The sequence below is a fragment of the Mesoplodon mirus genome (assembly GCF_964341445.2).
Source record: "Mesoplodon mirus genome assembly, chromosome: 3".
In the NCBI taxonomy this organism is placed as follows: Eukaryota; Metazoa; Chordata; class Mammalia; order Artiodactyla; family Ziphiidae; genus Mesoplodon; species Mesoplodon mirus.
This window is the reverse complement of record NC_138978.1, coordinates 20,573,781-20,589,857: the sequence shown is the minus strand read 5'-3', so window position 1 is coordinate 20,589,857 and position 16,077 is coordinate 20,573,781. Positions and strand designations below refer to the sequence as shown.

Here is a 16,077-nt window from a genome sequence, read left to right as displayed (position 1 = left end):
CCTATGTACGTTTATACATACAAGACATACACGTATCATTTTTACCCCTTTGGGAGGCAGTAACTCAATGTGTAAGAGAACAGCTCTAAAGTCAGAATGCTTAGGTTTGAATTCTTGCTCAGAGTTTAGTTTTATGAGCTCTGCAACCTTGGCCAAGTTACATCACCTCTTTGAGACAGTTCTTCTCATCCATAAAACAGTGATAAAAAATAATAAAATAGTATCCACCTCAATGATTTTTGTGAGGATTAGATAACATTTGTATTGATACCAAGTGTATCAAAGTAAGTATTCAATAAGTGTTCACCATTATTGTTTTTATGTCTGAAAATGACCACTGTATTCCTAAACACGATGCAATTTACTGTGTGAGTCCATATTAAATCCTTTTCGTACCATGTTTTGAGTATTTATTGTTGTTTGGTTTTTTGTTTTTATTACTTGATCTCTGATTTGGGGTTATCCATGACTACCTTCTGCCCCATTTTATTCCTGATTAATCAGGAGGAAATGGTAAGCCCAGTTAAGTATCCTGGATCAAAACCGGTTATAAGCTGGGATCCACCTAGTGATCAAAATAAAATTCGTTTTGAAAGTCTCTTGCCTAGCACTTTTGCATGACTGTCCTTTAGGGGATAAATGTCAAAAAAAAATTTAAAGTTTGAAAAAAATTGAGACCCTGATAACTGATCTGCTATCCTGAGAACATTAAACCAGCAAACAAATAAAACTCATGGTACCTACCTCCTTCTGTGTACCTTTAATTTCTGAACATTCTTCTAGTCTTTTTAAAACATCCTGGGTAATCAAGAGTGCATCTGCGAAGATTTTTTCATTTTCTAGAAGAAAATTCAGCTGGTAATGTTTCCCCTCATACTCTGAATGTAAAACAAAACAAAATTTTAAAAAATCAGTGATTGATTACTTGAAATGATTTTTAAAAGTTTAAGCTGTCTGAGAACCGTTAGGTCATGTACTGCATTTGTAAATAACAGCTAATGTATCAGTTATGAGTAATAGCAAACAGCATCTCTAATAGCTTCCTCCTTTGTGCCATCATCATCCTGGTTAAAATAATGGTAAGAATCAAAGATGGTACATGCTTATTTCAATACTGCTTTTCTGCTCTGTGGTTCATCTTCAGGCTTGCAACACTTAAAACCACAGACACTTTTAAAAGAAAAATGTCCTAGTACAAGTATTGCATTGGATTTTGGTTTCCAATCTAACAGTGGTCTTTGATAAATTTATCAGTGAAACAAACAAACAAACAAAAAACTCATAAAGATCACTGAATCTAGTAACTGACAACAGGATAGATTACAAAACAACTATTAAATGAATATTACCTGGTTCTGGGCTTGCTTCCTTTGCCTCACTAAAGGTTTGTACAACAGGAGAAGGGGAAAAAACTTCAGCTGTCAGAGGAGTCTCCACTGGGGTGTCTGCATTCCCCTGAATCCCCTGGGCAGTGGAAGGATCCACACTCATTTCTTGCACGACTGTTTGGATCACTTCCCCCATCCCGGCTTTCACAGCGCTCCCTGGAGGGGTGGAAACCTCTGGGGAAGAATGAAGCTCTCCAGCACCCTCGGAGGAAAGGATTTCTACTTCAGGCTTCTCCAACTCCTTCCTGGATGACTCTGAGGATGGTGTGGAGACATCCTTCACCACCTGACCCTGAACGGAGCAGTTTACAAGGCTAGTTAGAAGATTTTTACAGCTAACAGCCACATCAAACATCTGTAGGCTGTCGGCTAAGGAGATGATTTTGGAGAAGTTGTGCTTGCCCACAGGTAGTTTGCCAGTGTACATCATTTCTAACAAGAGGGCAAACTCCTCAGGGCTCACGACAGATGCATCGATGGAGATGGTGTCTGTGTTGTCCAGCAGGGTTTTGAACAGGAGGCTGGCAGCAGCCAGGACAAGTTTGTGGGCCCTGAAGTAAATGGTACCAATGGAAATGGTGCAGTCACAGAACTGCTGCTCCTTGCACAGCGTGTAGAGCTGCTGCAGCAGCTGCCGGCTATAGTTGGGGAGCTCCATCGCATCAGCTCTGTCTGAGGACTTCCTTTCCTCTCTTCTTGCAGAATCACTTTGTGAAGATCAGCACTAGATCCTGGAGAAACCCCAAAAATGTCATGTTAATACTTCATAAGCACATAGGGAAATGCCCTGAATGAAATATTAAAATGAACAGGCAATTCATTGGTTCATTCAGCAAATGCTGCTGAATAGGAAGGGGTACTGTGCCAGGTATACTGAATTAATCATGATAATAACTGGCATGGGTTTAACTGCATGAACAGGACTATGCTTAGTGTGTCATCTGGATGATCTCATTTGATCCTCACAAAAACTCACTGGAAAAGTACTGTATCCTCCCCATTTTATAGATGAGACTGAAGCTCAAAGAGACTGAGAGAACCAGCTTAAGGAAAAACAGTCATTAAGTGGCATGCCCATGTCTCACTGATTTCAAAGCTATAAGTAACTACATTGCTAAATGCATTCTGCTCTCTAGTTCTCAGCCAAATGAAGGAGACCTATATATATAAACAGATTTATAATACAATGTCCTCCTATTACTTGACCTATCTGCAGCACTGAATACAGGTCGTCATTCCCTCCCCTTTAAAATGGAGTTTTCACTTGATCCTGCGCTCTCTGGTTCCTTTGCTGGGTTCTCTGCATCACTTTGGCCTCTAAAGTTTGCTGTGCTCCAGGACTGTCATCTCATTTCTCTCTCATCTGCTTCCATGCCTTTGAAATATCTAAATGTTAAGAGCTTTCAGATTTATATTTCCAGCTCAGCCCTTTCCTCTGAACTGCAGACGCACACTTCCAACTACCTACTGAACATCTCTAATTGGAGTCCTGTTAGGTTTCTTAAACTTAAATCCAAACTCCCCTGCCATCTTCCCCACTTCACAGCAATTCTGTCCCTTCTAGTTGTTCAGACCAAAAACCTAGAAATCATCCTTGACTCCTGTTTTTTCTCATATCCCTTACCCAATCCTTTACAAATCCTGTTGGCTCTACCTTCAAAATATATCCAAAACCCAATCACTTATTTACTACCTCCACTGGTTCTACTCTGGTCAGCCCAAGCCACCATCACCTTTTATTTGGATATTGCAACAATGTCCTAACTGGTCCCCCATGCCTCCACCCCTTCCTAGCCCTACCCCTACCCTACTCTATCTTCAACCCAGTAGTCAGAGTGATCTTTTTAGCACGTAGCCATATATGTCACTTTGCACAAAAGCCTCCATGGTACCTGGTCTCAGAGTAAAAGCCAAAAGCCAAAATTCTTACTCTGGCTGTCATTAGCTCTAAAACCTCATCTTCTGCCTCGCTCACCCATTTTGCTGTAAGCACCATGCCCTCCTTGCTGATTGTGGAACACGCTAAGCATATTCACCTGTAGGTTTCTTCACATGTGTGCACGGCTCACTCTCTCACTCCCATCAGGACTCTGCTCAATGGCCACATGATCAACGAGGTCTTCCCTGACCATGTTCTTTATTTTATTTATTTATTTTTTAATGATTTAGAACATTTAATCAAATCTGACCATGTTCTTTAAATAGCAACCTCCTCTCCAACCTCAGAACATTCCATCCCTCTTACTCTATTTTTTATCATAGCTTCCTGACACATATTTTTACTTACTTATCATGTACCCCCTTCACTAGAATATAAACTCCATTAGGGAAGGAACTTTTTTTTTCGTCATCTGCTGCATCCCAGTGCTTAAAATTCTGCCTGACACAAACACTGTTGGTTAGTTGGTGGAATGAATAAATGAATGGCAGGAAATGTAATGATAGAGATTTGTACTTAGAAGCCCAGTTTGGGGAACAGGGATATCCAAGAGTTAGAGTAAGGTTTTTGTGGAAGAGCTAACAGCTAACCTGCCTTAATAAATGAGCAGGCACTGATGAGGTGAAAAGAGTGGGAGAAAAAGGCACTCCAAGCAGGGAAGTCTGCGTGAGGCACACAGATAAGAAAACATCACATGGCAGGAAGGAGGCTTAGGAGGGGGGGATTATAAGGAGTTCAGTGCTACTAGAACATATAGAAAGGGACAGGGAGTGTCAGGAGATGAATCTGGAGAGGCAGGCAGAGGTTCTGGCCACAGAAAGATGCATGGGCCATGCTTAGGAGCTTGGATTTATCCTAAAGACAATGAGGAGTCAATGAAGGGTTTGAGGGGCTTTAAGCAGGAAAGTCACATGGTCTTTGACATTTGTCAAAATAACACTGGTTGCCTTTGTTACCTTTCCACTCCACCACTATTCCTTATTTTCCCACATTTGAAACTGACAAATAAAAATAAAAATAAAAATGAAAATATTTCCGAGTTCTGGTTTCCAGGTTTCTGGTCTGGCATGGAAGGAGCTTAAAAGTCACCATTCTAACTTGGCAGGTAAAAAGGTAAACAGATGGAAAAATCAACAACTCTTCTTAGCTCTGTCAGAGAAGTGAGGTCACAGGGCAAAACTACTGCTCCCAAAATTGGAGCAACAGGCAGAGAATCACAACTTCTCAGAGCAGAAACCCACCAAGAGAAATCCATGGGAAGCAGTGCCAGAATAGGAAAACTAAACCTAAGTTAACAAATTGATGGAGGCTCAGGGTGGACAAGTCTGAGAGTTAAAAACTCCAGAGGGACAGAGTCATAATTTTGTGAGTTTTAACTCCAGGAGCTCTACTGGGTACTCACAGTGAATACTGGGGGAAAATTCCCTTCTGCTTCTGGCAGGAGGAAGGAGAAAGTAACCATTTTAAAATATGATAGAGGATTCTGTTCTTCTCAACAAGGCCTAGAATCAGAAGAAACTATTTTACCAGCGTCTAACCTAACTGCAGGAAAGGAAATACCCAACGTCAGTCCACTCTAGCCATCCTGTAGCACTTAAGGAGGTGGGGAGGGGGAGACTGAAAAGTATCAGTGAAGTTCACAGTCCAGGGGCACAGACTTACCAAAAGACTGAGACCTAATAATAGGTCTATAAAACACACTTCCTCCCTTCACACCTTACCACTCCATCACTATAGGCATATTTACCACAGTTCCTTTTACCCAGTACTTTATGTCTACCTCTAAAGAAAAAACTACAAGGCATATATTAAAAGGCAAAAAACACACTTCAAAGAGACTGAACAAGCATCAGAACCACAGTCAGATATGTCAGGAATTATCAGACAAGGAATTTTTAAAAAAGGATTAATAAGATAAGGGATTTAAAGGAAAAAGTAGACAACATGCAAAAACAGATGGAAATGTAAGCAGAGAGATGGAAATTCTAAGAAAGAATGAAAAAGAAAAGCTAGAGGTTAAGAACACTGTAACAGAAATAAAGAATGCCTTTGATGCACTTACTAGTAGACTAGATATGGTTGAGTGAAGAATCTCTGACCTTGAGGATATAACAATAAGAAACTTCCAAAACTGAAAAGCAAAGTGAAAAGGGTCTGAAAAGAACAGAACCAAATATCCAAGAACTGTGAGACAACCACAAAAGGTAAAACATATGTGCAATGGGAATATCTGAAGGAGAAGAGAAAAAGAAATAGAAGCAATATTTGAAGCAATAATGACTAAGAATTTCTCCAAATTAATGTTAGACACCAAACCACAGGTCTAAGAAGCTCAGAACCCCAAGCAGGATAAATGCTCTTAATAACTATACTTAAGCATATCATATTCAAACTATAGAAAAATCAAAGTTTAAAAAACAAATCTTGGGCTTCCCTGGTGGCACAGTGGTTGAGAGTCTGCCTGCCAATGCAGGGGACACAGGTTCGTGCCCTGGTCCAGGAAGATCCCACATGCCACGGAGCGGCTGGGCCCATGAGCCGTGGCTGCTGAGCCTGCGCGTCTGGAGCCTGCGCTCTGCAACGGGAGAGGCCACAACAGTGAGAGGCCCGCGTACCGCAAAAAAAAAACCAAAACCAAAAACAAATCTTGAAAAAAGCCAGAGGATAAAGCACCTTTCCTTCAGAGAAGCAGATAGGAATTACATCTAATTTCTCCTCAGAAACCATGCAGGCAAGAGAAGAGTGGAGTGAAATATTCAAAATGTTGAGAGAAGAAAACAAACAAACTACCAACCTAGAATTCTACCCTGAAATTTTTTCCTTTAACAGTGAATGTAAAATAAAGACTTTCTCAGACCAGCAAGATTGAGGGACTTGCTTGCCAGTAGACCTGCCTTCCAAGTAATGTTAAAGAAGTTACTCAGAGAGAAGGAAATGATAAAATACAGAAATATGGATCTACATAAACTAATGAATAGCACTGAAGAATGAATAGGTGAAGGTAAAACAAAAACTGACATAGATAGCAGTTTTATTTTTTATTCTTAACTGACATAGATAGCAGGTTGTTCAAAATAATAACAGCAACAATGTATGTGATTATGTATGCTTATGTTTATACAGGTAACCCTTGAACAACACAGGTTTGAGCTGTGAAGATCCACTTACATGTGGATTTTTTCAATACTAAATACTACAGTACCATGAAATCTGCAGTTGGTTGAATCCACAGATACAGAGGGCTCACTACAAAGTTATATGCAGATTTTTGCCTGTGCCAGGGGTCAGTGTCCCTAACCCCTGCATTGTTCAAGGGTCAATTCTATATGCTTATGTATAAATGAAATGAATGACAGCAATGATACAAGGGAGAGAAGGGAAGGATTAAGATTACGTTATTATTATTATAAGGTACTTATAATACATGTGAAGTGGTACAGTGTCATTTGAAAGTGGATTTAGATTAGTTGTAAATCTATTGCAAACTATAGGACACCACTAAAGTAAGTTTTAAAAAGAAGTATAACTGATATGGTAAAAAGAAGTGAAAATGGAATCACGTCAAATGCTCAATTAAAACTACAAAAGAATGAAACAGTATGTTAGACAAAAGTAGGGACAAAAAACAAGGGCAACATATAGACAACATTAACAACTATGGTAGATCAATGCTCTAAATATACTAATTAAAAGACAGATTGTCAGAGTGGATCAGAAAACAAGACCCACTCTCATGTTGTCTATAAGAAACCCACCTAAAGATGTATATAGATGAAAAATAAATGCATGGAGAATGATATACCATGTTAACAGTAATCAAAAGAAAGCAGGAGAGCTGTATTAGTTTCAGATAGAGCAGACTTCAAGTAAGGAAAGATACTAGGGATAAAGGGGAGTTACTTAATGAAAAAGGGGTCAATACTCTAACAAGACATAATAATCCTTATTGTGTAGGCAACTAACAAAAGAATAACAAAAGAACATCAAAACATGTAAGGCAAACTGAAAGAAATACAAAGAGAAATAGGTGCATCACTATTATAGTTGGAGACTTGAAACACCTCTCTATCAGAAATGGATAGAGCCTGAAGGCAGAAAATCAGTAAGGACACTGGTGAAGTTAATAGCACCATCAATCAATTGACTATAGATTACTTCATCTATAGCAGATTACATATTCTTCTTAATATCACATGGAACATTCAACAAGATAGACCACATTCTGGGCCATAAGTTACCTTTCACAAATTGAAAAGAATAGAAACCATACACTCTGTTCTCAGACCAGGATGGAATTAAACTAGAAATCAATGACAAAAAGATAGCTGGAAAAATCTCCAAATACTTGGAGATTAAACAACACACTTCTAAATAACACATAAGAAGAAATCTTAAGGCAAATTCAAAAATATCCTAAACTAAATGAAAATGTAAATACAACTTATCAAAATTTATGGGATGCAGCAAAAGCAGTGCTTAGAGGGAAACTTATAGCACTGAATGCATACATTAGAAAAGAAGAAAGATCTAAAACCAATAATTTAAGCCTCTGCTTTGGGATACTAAAACAAGAACAAAGTAAATCCAAAGTAAGCAGGAGAAAAAGAAAATAGTGGACAAATAAATGAAACTGAGAAAAGGAAATCAAGAGAAAAAAAAACAAACCTAAAAGCTGGTTCTTTGAGAAGATCAATAAAATCAATAAGCCTCTACCAGGCTAACTAAGAAAAAAGAGAGAACACAGATTTCTAGTATCAGAAATGAGAAAGGGGACATCAGTACAGATCCCATGCACAATAAAAGGATAAAAAAGGAATAATATAATAATATGCCCACAAATTTGGTAACTTTAATGAAATGGATCAATTACTTGAAAGACACAATCTGCCAAAACTCACACGAGGAGAACTAGACATCTGAATAGGCCTAATCTATCAAAGATACTGAGTCAATAATTAATAACTTTCCAACACTTGAAGCAGCAGGCCCAGATAGGTTCACTGGTAAATTCTACGAAACCGTTTAGGAAGAAATTATACCAAATATCCACACTCTCTTCCAGAAAACAGAAGCAGAGGGAATACTTCCTAACTCATTCTATGAGCCTAGCGTTACACTAACAGCAAAACCAGACAAAGACATTATAAGAAAAACACAGACCAAAATACAAAAATCTTCAACAAAATATTAGGAAATCAAATTCAACAATAATAAAAAGAATTTAACACCATGACCAAGTGGGATTTATCCCAGGTACTCAAGGCTGGTTCAACCTTTGAAAATCAGTAAATGTAATCCATTATAACAACAGGCTAAAAAAGAAAAATCGCATGTTCATATCAATAGATGCAGAAAAAGCATTTGACAAAATCCACAAAATTCATGATAAAAACTCTCAGCTAACTAGGAGTAGAGGGGAACCTCCTCAACCTGATAAAGAACAGCTACAAAAACCAACAGCTAACATTAGAATCGAAGCTTTCTGCCTAAGATCAGGAACAAGGCAGGGATGTCTCATTTCACCACTGCTTTTCAATATCATTCTGGAATTCCTAGCTAAAAGGTATACAGACTGGGAAGGAAGGTGCAAAACGGTCTTTGTTCACAGATGATATGACTGTGATGAGATATGTAGAAAATCCAAAAGAACTGACAACAAATTTAATAATAATAACAAGCAATAGCAGCAAGGTTGCAGGATACAAGGTAAATATGAAAAACGTAATCGCTCTCCTGTCTATCAGCAATGAATAAGTCGAATTTGAAATGAAAACATTACCTTTTAATTGGCACCCCCAAAAAAGAAATTAAAAATGTGAAAATAGGGCTTCCCTGGTGGTGCAGTGGTTGAGAGTCCGCCTGCCGATGCAGGTGACACGGGTTTGTGCCCCGGTCGGGGAGGATCCCACATGCCGCGGAGCAGCTGGGCCCGTGAGCCATGGCCACTGAGCCTGTGCGTCCAGAGCCTGTGCTCCGCAATGGGAGAGGCCACAGCAGTGAGAGGTCTGCGTACCGCAAAGAAAAGCAAAAACAAAAACAAAAAACAAAAAAAAAAGTGAAAATACTTGAGGATAAGTCTAACAAAATACATACAAGATGTATATGAGAAAAACTACAAAATTCTAATGAAAGATATCAAAGAAAAACTAAGTAAATGGAGGGATATTCCATGTTCATGGATAGGAAGACTCAGTAGTGTCAAAATTTCAGTTCTTCCCAAATAGATCTATAAATTCAACACAATCCTAATCAAAATCCCAGCGAGTTATTTTGTGGATACTAACGAACTGATTCTAAAGTTTATATGGAGAGGCAAAAGATTCAGAATAGTCAAATCAATATCAGGGTAGAGGAATGAAGTAGGAGGACTGACACTACTCAATACTCAACTTCAATACTTACCTACAAAGCTACAGTAACCAAAACAGTGTGGTACTGGTGAAAGAATAGATAAATAGACCCACAAAAGTACAGTCAACTGATCTTTGATAATGGAGCAAAGACAGTATTTTCAACAAATGGTGCTGGAACAACAGAACATCCACATGTAGAAAAATGAATCTAGACAAAGACCTCATAGCCTTCACAAATTTAGCTCAAGTTGGATCACAGACTTAAATGTGACTTAAAAACACAACACTATAAAACCTCTAGAAAATACAAAGAAGAAAACCTAGGTGACCTTGGGTATAGCAATGACTTTTTAGATACATCTCCAAAGGCATGATCCCTGAAAGAAATAATGGAAAAGCTGGACTTCATTAAACTTAAAGAACTTCTGCCCTATGAATGATAATGTCAAGAGACTGAGAAGACAAGTCATAGACTGGGAGAAAATATTTGCAAGAGATATATCTGTTAAATGACTATTATCCAAAACATACAAGGAATTCTTGAAACTCAACAATAAGAAAACCACCTGATTAAAAAATGCACCAAAGACCTTAACAGACATCCCACCAAGGAAGAGACGCAGATAGCAAGTAAGCATACAAAAAGATGTTCAATGTCATATGTCATATGGGAATTGCAAATAAAACCTATTAGAAATGACAAAACCCAAATCACTAACAACACCAAATGCAGGTGAGGATGTATAGCAACAGGAACTGCTATTCATTGCTGGTGAGAATACAAAATGGTACAGCACTTTGTAAGACAGATTAGGAGTTTCTTATAAAACTAAGCATATCCTTATCATACGATCCTGCAATTGTGCTCCTTGATATTTACCTAAAAAAACTGAAAACTTACGTCCACACAAAAACCTGCATGCAGATGTTTATAGCAGCTCTATTCATAATTGCTGAAATGTCTTTCACCAGATAAATGGATAAACAAACTGTGGTACATCCAGACAATAGAATATTATTTAGTGTAAAAAGAAATGAGCTATCAAGCAATGGGAAGACACGGAGAACACTTAAATGCATATTAGTAAGTGAAAGAATCCAATATAAAAAGTCTCTATATTGTATGAATACAACAATATGACATTCTGGAAAAGGCAAAACGATGGAGATAGTCAAAAGATCAGTGGTTGCCAGTGGTTGGGAGTAAGGAGGGATGAATAGGTGAAACATGGAGGATCTTTAGGGCAGTGAAATTATCGTGTATAAAACTACAATGGTGAATTCATGTATCATATACATGTCAAATTCCAGAGACTGTATGAAACCAAAAGTGTACCCTAATGAAAACTATGGACTTTGGGTGACAATTACGTATCCATGTAGGTTCACTGATTGTAACAAATGTATCACTGTGTTGTGGGACAGTGGGAGAGGTTGTGTGGGGACAAGATTATATGGGAACTCTGCACTTTACTCTCAATTTTGCAGTGAACCTAAAACTGCTATAAAAAATAAAGTTCATCTATTAAAAAATTTTTCCTTTTAGGAATGTAAATTTTCAGTACTAATCACCCCAAACCCTATCTATACCATGGTATAGATACTAAAAACATGGTTATAAACTTGAGCAATAAAAGGAGAATGGGGATAGTTAAGGCAGAATAAAGGTTACTTAATGAATGTAAGCTGGTAAAGTTGAAACTTGAAATTTTACTGAGATTAATAGGAATACTAATTAAAGGAAAGACTTTTGGCAAAATGGCACACTGAACTGATGTAAATGGACCTTTTCCTCCTACTTCACACACAGAAATGCTGGATAAAATGTAACAAAAATGCTTTAAAAATATATAGTCAAGCTAGGGCTTCCCTGGTGGCGCAGTGGTTAAGAAGAATCCTCCTGCCAATGCAAGGGACATGGGTTCGAGCCCTGGTCTGGGAAGATCCCACATGCTGCGGAGCAACTAAGCCCGTGCGCCACAACTACTGAGCCTGTGCTCTAGAGCCCGCGAGCCACAACTACTGAAGCCCACGTGCCTAGAGCCCATGCTCTGCAACAAGAGAAGCCACCGCAATGAGAAGCCTGAGCACCACAACGAAGAGTCACTCACGACAACCAGAGAAAGCCCGCGGGCAGCAACAAGACCTAACGCAGCCAAAAATAAATAAAATAAATTAAAAATATATATAGAGAGAGACAAGCAAAAAAAAAAAAGGGAATCCCCAGGCACCTGAAATGGAAGTGACATCAAAATCAAAGCTGAAACAGTAAAGTGGGCGTTCAGACCATGATGGCCCATAGGGGTTTCAAACTCCAATACAGGCCCTAGGCTTGGAGGAGAAAGCATTAATGCTCACATGGAGACTGGAAGTATAGCTTCAGGCAGGTAGAAGGTGGGAGAGTTGGAACTGAGACCCTTGCACAAAGCACAGAGCCTCAAACAACTATCCCTCCTTTATATGCAGTCTGAAAAATCTCTGCTCACTGGCTCAGGGAAACAGAATAAAAGTTGCTAATTATCTGGGCCTTGAGTAGAAGAAATGGCACCCACAAGAAATCTAAAATGTAGGCTTATGACATACAGAGGTGAAGGATCCAAATTTATATATTATATCATATAAGAATCTTGGGCTGAGAAATTAACATAAAAATTGGTCTTTGACATGCAGAAGAAAAAAACAGAATACTTTCAAAACCCAAGGCACAGAGACTCTCACAGGAAAAAAGAAAAACATAGAAAGAAATGAGCTCACTATTACAAACCATATGAGGAAGACCTGAATGTGAAAGGTAAATTTATAAAAGCTAACAGTAGAAAATGTCAGAGGGTATCTTTGAAGCAGGGGTTGGGAAACTTCTTAAACATTGCCCCAAAAGCTTAAAAAAAGAAAAGATGAATATGATTATACTGATATTAAAGGTTTCTGTCAAAGAACTCTATAGTCTATAGATATGATTAACAGACAATGGACAAATGGTAGAACCAGGAGATATTTATAAAGTTTAAAGACAACAAGGAGTTAATATCTTGAATACATAAGAAATTCCTGGAAACCTTAGGGAAAAAAATCCAATGGGGAGAAAAATGGGCAAATGACATAACTAGGCAATTCAAAGAAGGAGAAGCTCACTTAACTGGCTAACGAGTAAGAGTAGTTGTTACAACAGCAGTAAAAGCAGCCAACATTTATTATATATTCAGGAAGTGCTTATTATATCCAGGAATATGCTTTACATATATTAACTCATTTCATTCTCTTAACAACTTGATGATGCAGATGCTGTTATTATTCCCTTTTACTGATGGGGAGACTAAGGCCCAGAGAGGTTAAGTAATTTCTCTAAGGTCTTACAGTAAAATGTGGTAGAACATAAATTTGAATCTAGAGTAAAACTGGTGGTATATAAATTGATATAGCTATTCTGGAAAAACACTCTGGTAATATTTAGTGAAATTTTCTGTGCATATATGCCTTGTGGCCCGAGAATCATATTTCTGTGTACATTTCCCAGAAAAGTTCTCACATAGGTTCATAAGGACACATGGCCAGAAAGATCATTGGGCCATTGTTTTTGGTAGCAGGGAAATGAGAGGTAATTTAGATGTCCGTCACAAAAAGAATTTAAGTAAATATGCAGAATGTATCCTATAGAATATAGTGCATTAGAAAGAAGCAACAACTGACTATTCAGACAGAAACAGGGACAGATCTTAAATACCCAGTTGAGTGAAACAATAACAACCAGAATGAGATCTAGAGCATAATGCCATTTATGTAAGTTAAAAACACAAAAACAAAACAATGAATAACAATAAGGTAAAGCTACATTGTAGCAAAACACATTTTATCAAATACATTAGAGTAAGTGCTGTAAAGGGGAGGGGAATAGGAGTAGGGGTCGGAGGTGAAGGAGGAAAAAAAATCAAACGAGAAGGGCCTTGCCAAGATAGATGCTAGAGTGTCTCAGATGAGGAGGATTCCTGTGCCACCCCCAAAAGGCAAACAGTAAAAACAAAAAGTCACATGAAGAAATGAATCACCACAACGGGAAGACATTAGATGCAAGAAAGAGCACAAATAGCATCTACAAGATTGAAAACCCTAAAAATTATGGAATACTATGAAAAATGCTACCAATTAATTGTTTCATTTTAATAAACAGGCAAAATGAAGGGAAGCCATAATCAAAGAAAAAGATAATATGAAAAAAGAATAGGCAGATGTGAAAAAGAACCAAAAGAACTTCTAGGAATAAAAGCTAAGTCACTGAAATTCATCTATCAATGAATTAAACAGATTAGATACAGCTAAAGAGAAAATGATTGATTAGGAAAAGAAGTCTGAGAAAATTACTCAGAAGGTAGCAGAGAGGTAAAAAAACAAAACAAAACCCAAAAACAGAAATATGAAAGAGAGGTTAAAGGACATGGAAAACAGAATATGAAGGTTTCACATGCATCTAAATAGGTGTTCTGGATAGAGATAATGAAGAACATGTGGGAGAAGCAATTTGAAGATATAGTATCTGAGAATGTTCTAGGATTAAAGTCAGACATGAGTCTTCAGAATAAAAACTTTGAGGTATCAACAACACTGAGAAAAAGAAATTGTAAGCAAACCAAAAGAAAAGATTATTACTTAATCAAAGAAGACGGTTTGACTGGTACAGACTTCTCATTAATAACAATAGATATCAGAAGAAAATGGAGTAACAGTTTTCAAATATTAAGGAAAATAACAATCAACCATGTATCTATATACAAGTTGAAACAAAATCACCTTCAAACAAAGATAAGAGGCTCAGAGACTGTCACTGAAAGAATTACTATAAGAAGCAAATTGAACCAGAAAGAAAGGATAGAATGTAAGAAAAAATAGCAAGTAGCAAGCAAAGAAACTCCTAAACATATCCACTAGAAAAGTTAAAATCAGAAAAACTGATAATACCAAATGTTGGTGAGGATGTGGAATGACTAGAACTTGCATACATTACTGCTAAAAGTGCAAAATGGTACAACTACTTTGAAGAACTGTGTGGAGGTTTCTTATAATAAAAGATTAACCATCGATACAAGCAACAACATGGATAAACCCTAAAAACGGTGTGTTAGGTCAAAGAAGCCAGGCACAAAAGAGTACATATATATGACTAAATCTATAGGAAAGAGACCTACAGAAAAAACTAATCTACAGTGATAGCAACCAGGTACTGTAGTGGTTGTGGAGGCTGTGGGGTGGTGTGGGGGAAGGGAATTAAACAGGAAGAGACACAAGGAAACTTCTCGGGGAACAGAAATGTTCTGTGCCTTATTTTGGATGGTGGTTGAAGAGTAGATATCTGTCAAAACTCTTCAAATAGAATTCATCAAACTGTATGTTAATTATATCTTAATAAAAAAGAAATTAAGAAATGTGTTTTAAAATGCACTGGCTATTTTAAGATGGATATGGGAAGTGGAGGTTAAAAACAAAGTAGAATAATGACAACCATAGTAGCTACCACTTATTTAATGCTTACTATGTGCCAGGCACTGTTCTAAATGCTTTGCATCTATTAACCATTTAATCTTTTCAACAACCCTGTGAAGTAGGTACTCTTATCATCCCCATTTTACATATAAGAAAATGTGGCACAGAGAGGTTATATAACTTACCTAAGGTCACACAACTAGTGTGTGGCAGACCTGGGCTCCAAACTCAGGCAGTCTGGCTCTGAGGTCTATATTCTTAAAAATCCACTGCCTCTCTGAAATTAAACATCAACAAGAACATGGAAGATGAGAGAAGGAGAACTAGAGTTAAGATGTTCTAAGAGTCAAGGGGATGACAAAAATAATGATTAACTTTCGCTTTTAGCCTAAGTAAAGTATGTATGTTCACAGGTAAGGATATAAGGGAACAGAAACTGAACAAATATTTGCAAACAAGAGGTATAAAAGGGAATTAAGAAAATGCGATTAATACAATAGCAAGTGGAAAAGGGGGAAAAGAAAGGCAAAGAAAGTGTGGTAAATAGAAAAAAACTTAAGACCGTAGAAATAAGTCCAAATGTATTAGTAATCACAATAAAGAAGCAGATTAAACTTTCCTGTTAAATGGCAGAGATTCTCTGATTGGATTCTTAAAACAAACAGCCATATGCTACTTATAAGAGAATTAACGGGTAGGTGTGTTTACGCTTCAAACAGTGCCTAGCACATAGTAAATACTGTATGTGCTAGCTGTATTATTATTACCAAGAAAGACTGAATTTCCCTCATTAAATGGTTTTGAAACTAGCCATCTGACATGACAGCTAAAGTACCTACCCGTAAATAAACAGTTAAACTATATAATCTTTGTAGACCACTCTCAGGTACAGAATACTGTTATTAAATAAATCTAATATATAATC

General features: G+C 37.5%; 1 protein-coding gene across 3 annotated transcripts in view; it reads right to left on the bottom strand.

Annotated features, from left to right (window-relative positions):
• Positions 1-16,077, bottom strand: part of ZBTB40 (zinc finger and BTB domain containing 40) — an 81,356-nt gene that overhangs the window by 41,970 nt on the left and 23,309 nt on the right. For 2 of the 3 annotated variants that reach the window (XM_082613995.1, XM_082613997.1), the window contains exons 2-3: positions 1,350-2,119; positions 745-878 (exon numbers count right to left, since the gene is read on the bottom strand). In XM_082613995.1, the coding sequence (XP_082470121.1) occupies positions 745-878; positions 1,350-2,046 (831 nt within the window). In that variant the 5' untranslated portion in view covers positions 2,047-2,119. Of the gene's footprint in view, positions 1-744; positions 879-1,349; positions 2,120-15,337; positions 15,430-16,077 lie in introns of all 3 variants that reach the window. The other variant, XM_082613996.1, reaches the window with a different exon arrangement.